At 45.1% G+C, this 4,089-nt stretch overlaps 1 protein-coding gene across 1 annotated transcript; it reads right to left on the bottom strand.

Moving 5' to 3' along the window:
• Positions 1–992: 992 nt before the first annotated feature.
• Positions 993–3,840, bottom strand: uncx (UNC homeobox). Its single transcript, XM_034089886.1, has 3 exons — positions 3,526–3,840; positions 2,869–3,044; positions 993–2,028 (listed from the first exon to the last, which is right to left on the bottom strand). The coding sequence occupies exons 1-3, from the start codon at positions 3,836–3,838 to the stop codon at positions 1,030–1,032; spliced, it is 1,488 nt and encodes a 495-aa protein (XP_033945777.1). The 5' UTR covers positions 3,839–3,840; the 3' UTR covers positions 993–1,029.
• Between the last annotated feature and the right edge of the window lie 249 nt (positions 3,841–4,089).

The following is a 4,089-nucleotide window of genomic DNA, read 5'->3' as shown; positions in this document are numbered from 1 at the left end:
CAGATGTCCCAGATCCCGCGTGGCTTCCCTGGGGACCCCCAGCCCTATTAGAACAAATGTGTTCAGCTATTGTAAATAGCACGTTTGCCTCAGCCCGTCCTATTACAGCCAACGCATGATCAATAGGCTGATAACACAGAAACATCAATGTAAAGCGACAGAACAATGAGGGATATCATCGAACATCTATCTTAATATAGCCCTGCTACAAGGGGCCCTGACAAAGTGGAGAGAGAAGGAGAAGAAAAAAAGCTCATGAAAATGCCTCCCCACGAATCCCCATCTCCTATCCAATATGCACAAACACACACACTCCCAGCTGCCGGGGCTATTATTTTCCTATTTCAATTTGACACCCAGGCCTTTTCATGCTAATTCTATTATTCTTGGAAGTTTATGTGATTTCATATCACTAGAAATCGGTAATGTATTATAACCCCCTTTGAGCTAAAATAAACTGAATCCCCCTGCAGTAGCCACCGGGAAAATAATTACTTTCATATCAAAACTCTGCAGGAGTCGAGCGGGTCCTTTTCGCCTCAGGCTCGTAACCTCATTTCAGTGGGGGCTTATAGATGAATAAATTTGTTAAGGCAATATACAAAGTACAACATGAGATTTCTTAAGAAAGCCCCTTCCTACTGTACAGTGGTCCTGCACGGACTGTATGTGCTGCTATTTAAGGTCTCACACGGTTTGAGGTGCTTGTATACAATAGATTTATTTAAGAAAAACCTTACATATATAAATAGTATAATACCTTTGTACAGCTCTTGAGGATTTTTGTTGGTCTTTTCTTTTGACAAGTTATCACACATTATCTAGAGACTCCTGACTCACACACACAAACACACTCGCAGGGAGAGAGAGAGAGCACACCATTGTCAAAATATCAGCAAAGTGTGTGTGTGTGGGGGGGGGGGGGGCAATTAGATACGAAGATGTAGCCTAGTTAAGCTTTGGCCTAATGGAAGGTGTCGTTTGGAGGCTATATCAGTATGATTTATTTTCTTTTTTTACCCCAATGATTTATTCCATGTCGACATCTTCTTTAGAGTTTGTCTTTGTTTCAGCTGGACTGTCACTGAGGACACACTCGGGGGGGTCAGGGTGGTCCTTGATCTCTAAAAGCTCTTTTCTGTCTGCATCGACAGGCGTAATTGGACTGTGTTCGTGGGCGAAAGTCGAATCGCTGCAAATAACAGAGGTCTGAGTACTTTTGCCAGTGGGAAAGGCGGCCCTCGGTGGGCTGGTGTGCGGTGATCGTGTCTTTTCCTCCGAGCCCACCTGTCCCTTCGGTGCCGGGTCTGCAGAGGCCGGGGAGTTGCTTCTACATCCCGCAGAGCCCGCAGACGTCACGCTGCAGCGGCTCTGGTTCCTCTCCATGTGACTGTCAGAGTTCAGCGTCTTCAGAGCAGTTTGGGGAACGATGAATCCAAGCGGCTGTGTGATGGGATAGAGCAGGAAGTGTCCCTTCCCTATCAAAGGCCGTGAGGGGGGTAAGGCCGCGGGGCTGCGCCTCGGCCTGGAGTCCGAGAGGAGGCTCTCCACGCTGAAAGGGTTCAGTTTCTGCACGCTGGACGCGCTGCTGTTGGCGCACAGTGACCGGAGGCTGCTGGCGTCCGGCGAGTCCGGCTCGGATCCGCGAGCATCCCGCTCCAAAAGTCTTTGGTTATGGTTGTGGATAGACTGAGGTGTCGGGTCGCAGCCCGCTTGGCTTCCCTCCATGGAGTCAAAAGGCGGGCCCGTGTGGTCGCTGTCGGTCACATGCGACACCCCGCTGTCGCTGTCTGATCCCGGGGTGTGAAATAAATCCCCAGCAGCGAGCCTGTTCTGGGACTTGAGCAGCCGGCGCTCCTGCTTTCGTTTCTTCTTCTCCATGCGGTCCACCTCTCTGCGGCGGATCTCCTCGGGGTCCATGGGCTCCCCGCTGCAGGTGGTGGGGTGGGCGTTGTGCGCAGGTCGACCCGGACCCTTCTTTGTATTCTCCTTTTTCCTCCATTTGGCTCTGCGGTTCTGGAACCATACCTGCAGAGGAGAGAACAAATCAGTGAAAACACGTGTAAAGTTATGTCAATGCAAGGGGGGGGGGGGGGGGGGGGAATTAATGAGGCAAAATATTGTCAGTGTTTTATTAATATGGTAATTAAGCAAACAGTGAGATTGCACCTTTCTATGCAGGCTTTTAATTAGGCCTTTGATTAATAAAAACAAATGTGTACATGACAAAAAAAAGTTGGTATCAGAGGCATAACAAAATAAGATTCATATTAACATAGTTAAAGTTTACGTCAGGATTACATGTTTTTCAAATTATTATATGCTAACTCTACAATTAAACTTAGCAAGCTTTCACAATTATATTATAGTATAATAAAATAAAGCAGATTTTCTTGTGCAAATAATCTAATAAAGGTATAGACTGGTTTTATTGTTTGCTATTTTTCTCTATCCAAGATTGCCAATACATTTGACAATACAACGCCATATTTCTGGTAGAAAAATAATAATATAAAAAATATCAGCTGGCATTAAAAAGCCTACTTCATTAGTTTTCAAACTAAAGGTGTAATTAAAATTGATTTATTGGACTGACATAAGCCATGAAAGGTCTAACAACCCACATCCATCTCGTGTGCCCTTGTCATTATTATTATTTTTGTATTAATATGAGTTGTATAATATGTACTAAAATCAACCAATAGAACAGAATATTTATTTTTGCTTGTATTTCACAGCAGTTTGGGTCAATAAACACATTGAGTCTTTGTCATGAGTGAATAATAAACAAAGGAATAACACACACAAGCTTCAAATAATTACTTACTACTATTACTTAAAAATATATAGGTCAAAATGAATATTTACCTGAACCCTTGATTCTATCAAGTCCAATCGAAGAGCCAGTGCCTCTCTCATGAACACGTCCGGATAGTGGCTCTCATTAAAAGCCTTTTCTAATTCCTCCAGCTGCCAACCAGTGAAATTTGTGCGAGTTCTCCGTCTCTTGCAACCAGGGCTATCTTTGTCTGGGTCCCCCGAGTCTAACAGCAGAATGAGAATAAATGTAAACAAAAGAGAAAAAAGACACAGATATAATTCAAATACAACATTTTCATACAATTCTAACGAGCTTGGTTTCATGCATATGCGAGGATTTCTGCAAACTTTAGAGCTGAAGAAAGGGATTTCATTTGAGATTTATTTTTTGCAGTCTAACATGCTATCTGAATAGAGGAATCCTTCACATGTTAACACGGGCATATCCTTGCTCTAGTATCTCCTGACTGACAGGAACATTGTTTTTGCTCGGCTGCATCTTCAGTTTTCAGGGATGGAAATGAAGTAGGAGGCGAATTATTCTCCTCTCTGCCTGTATGTGTGTGGTTCGGCTTGCCCTTTAAACACACCAAGAGGATAACTTAACGCAATATCCTGTCTTTGTTTCTTTCCTTTTCTGTCTGTGCGCGACCATGCAACCGACCTAGAGCAGATGTTATTGTGTGTATAACGGACGGGGCTTACCTGACAGTTTGTACTGCTGATTATCTCCATTCATCCCGCAGCCCGAAGACAAGAGGTGGCTGGAATTGCCCACTGAAGCCGTGCAGGAGCCATTAAGTAATCCGTCTATAGAGAAGGGAACCGCGGACGCAGATTGAAGTTGATGCCCGGCTAATTCGTAAACGTGATGGTGGCTCAGATGGTACGGGAAGCCCACCATCCCGCCGAGAGAGCCTCCGAACTGGGCGTGAGGAGCATCCAGTATCCTGCTGTCCATCATCCCGCAGGCAAAAGGAAACGGTCTGGAGGCCGGTGATGGGAATTTAAAAAGCATGCAGTGAGTGTGGCCAACGAGTAGGGGACATGATGTGAAGGGAGGGATGAGCTGTACTTTATCCACATGAACCTCCCAATAATTAGCCCAGGCTCTGGGAATATGAGACCCAATGAGAAGCGGTAATGGACGCTGACGTCAGAGGCGCGCTCTGCAAACGCTCCTCGTATCGATTGCTAATTAAAGCTGACATCCACCTCAATAAACAATATCAGAGCTGTCACAACAAGACAGGAGGGCTTTGATAAGAA

The sequence above is a fragment of the Pseudochaenichthys georgianus genome, chromosome 8 (genome assembly GCF_902827115.2).
Source record: "Pseudochaenichthys georgianus chromosome 8, fPseGeo1.2, whole genome shotgun sequence".
NCBI lineage: Eukaryota > Metazoa > Chordata > Actinopteri > Perciformes > Channichthyidae > Pseudochaenichthys > Pseudochaenichthys georgianus.
This window is presented reverse-complemented; position numbering and strand designations above follow the sequence as displayed.

Coding starts and splice junctions, on each gene's coding strand:
- uncx (XM_034089886.1), bottom strand. CDS start 3,838: ATGCTTTTTAAATTCCCATCACCGGCCTCCAGACCGTTTCCTTTTGCC. Junction 3,045..3,525: donor TCAGCAGTACAAACTGTCAG/GTAAGCCCCGTC, acceptor TTCTGCTGTTAG/ACTCGGGGGACCCAGACAAA. Junction 2,029..2,868: donor TGATAGAATCAAGGGTTCAG/GTAAATATTCAT, acceptor TCTCCTCTGCAG/GTATGGTTCCAGAACCGCAG.